The sequence below is a fragment of the Propithecus coquereli genome, unplaced genomic scaffold (genome assembly GCF_000956105.1).
Source record: "Propithecus coquereli isolate 6110/MARCELLA unplaced genomic scaffold, Pcoq_1.0 Scaffold576, whole genome shotgun sequence".
In the NCBI taxonomy this organism is placed as follows: Eukaryota; Metazoa; Chordata; class Mammalia; order Primates; family Indriidae; genus Propithecus; species Propithecus coquereli.
In genome coordinates this window covers 115,492-116,866 of record NW_012151685.1, presented here as the reverse complement: position 1 = coordinate 116,866, position 1,375 = coordinate 115,492, and the positions used below count along the sequence as shown (strand labels likewise).

At 30.7% G+C, this 1,375-nt stretch overlaps 1 protein-coding gene across 1 annotated transcript in view; it reads right to left on the bottom strand.

Annotated features, from left to right (window-relative positions):
* PPFIA2 (protein tyrosine phosphatase, receptor type, f polypeptide (PTPRF), interacting protein (liprin), alpha 2) overlaps positions 1–1,375 on the bottom strand; it is a 160,151-nt gene that overhangs the window by 134,766 nt on the left and 24,010 nt on the right. The window contains 1 exon segment of the mRNA XM_012658160.1: positions 1,061–1,152. Within this exon segment, the coding sequence (XP_012513614.1) occupies positions 1,061–1,152 (92 nt within the window).

Sequence of the window (1,375 nt, the reverse complement as noted above, 5' to 3'; positions counted from 1 at the left end):
TTATATTTATATTGAAGAGTATAAAATACTTCAAATTTTCATTTGAATTTTTACACGAGCATCTGAAAGATGTTTTATTGTATATTCATTATTTCAATGAAATAATGAATATTTCATTATTCATTCATTCAATGAGTATTTATTGAGAACATACTATATTCCAGGTAGTTTTTTAGGTGCTGAGATTACAGTAGTTATCAAAAGGAACACAAATTCTTATTCTTGTGGAGTTAACATTTTTAAGATGAACATAAAGACCAAGAAAGATAGACTTCGAAAAGCCTGTGGTGGTTAAAATTTTCAAACAGTTGCTATGATTCTGGGTTGTCTAGTAAATACACGATTACATTAACGAATTCTTCTAGAGTTTCTGAACAATTTTAGTTGAAAGGCCTTAAGCACAAAAGAAAATTATGTGAATTATTAACATACAGATCTATCTATCTGCCAAGTAAACAGCCATCCCTTGCGTCTTTATTTTAAGAGGAGGTAATGAGCCAAAATGGGCGACTATGCCTAAACTTATTTGAATTTAATTTTACATATGTAATTTCTCTTTCCATTTTTACTTGCAATTACTTTAATGGGTAGATGCTAAGTGACTATAATTAACAATAGTTTTACAGTCACATTAAGCATTGGACATATTTCTGCATGCTTCTGAATTGACCACATATAAAGAAAATTTTATGTAGAGTTCAATTTCTGCATTGAACACAGGTAGAGAAAAGGGCTGATGCCTCTTCTTGGAATGAGATGCAATCTTCTTATATATAATTCAATTTCTTCATTTAAGAGTCTTCTTGTATGCTTCTATATATATAATTAAATGCAGGGTAAAAAGGTAGTAATTTAAATTTTTATTGAATATCTTCAGAAAGTATTTCTAAATTAGGAAGTTATTTTTGAATGTAGGAACTATCAATCAATAAAGAGCGAAAATACAGTAATGACTACTAAGCAATAAGAGATCCTGATTGACTTTAGTTGATATATGAAAGCATAAGGCAATTCATACTGATTTCTAGAGAACTATAGATAAGTTTTAATTTAATATTACCTTGATATTGTGGGTTCAATTAAAGAGCCAGTTCTCAGTTTCAATTGGTCAAGTTCAGATCTCAGCTTTTCAATTTCTTCTGCTAATCTTTCCTAAAAATCAAAAAAGTATTACTCAGGTGATAGGCATATGCCAATAATACCAAGATACAATTATGATAAATCAAGCTTAATGACTTTTTTTTTATTTCAGCATATTATGGGGGTACAGATGTTTAGGTTACGTATGTTGCCCTTGCCCCCCCTTCCCCCCCTAAGTCCGAGTTTCAAATATGTCCATCCTTCGGGTGGTGCGCATTGCACTCTTTGTGTATGC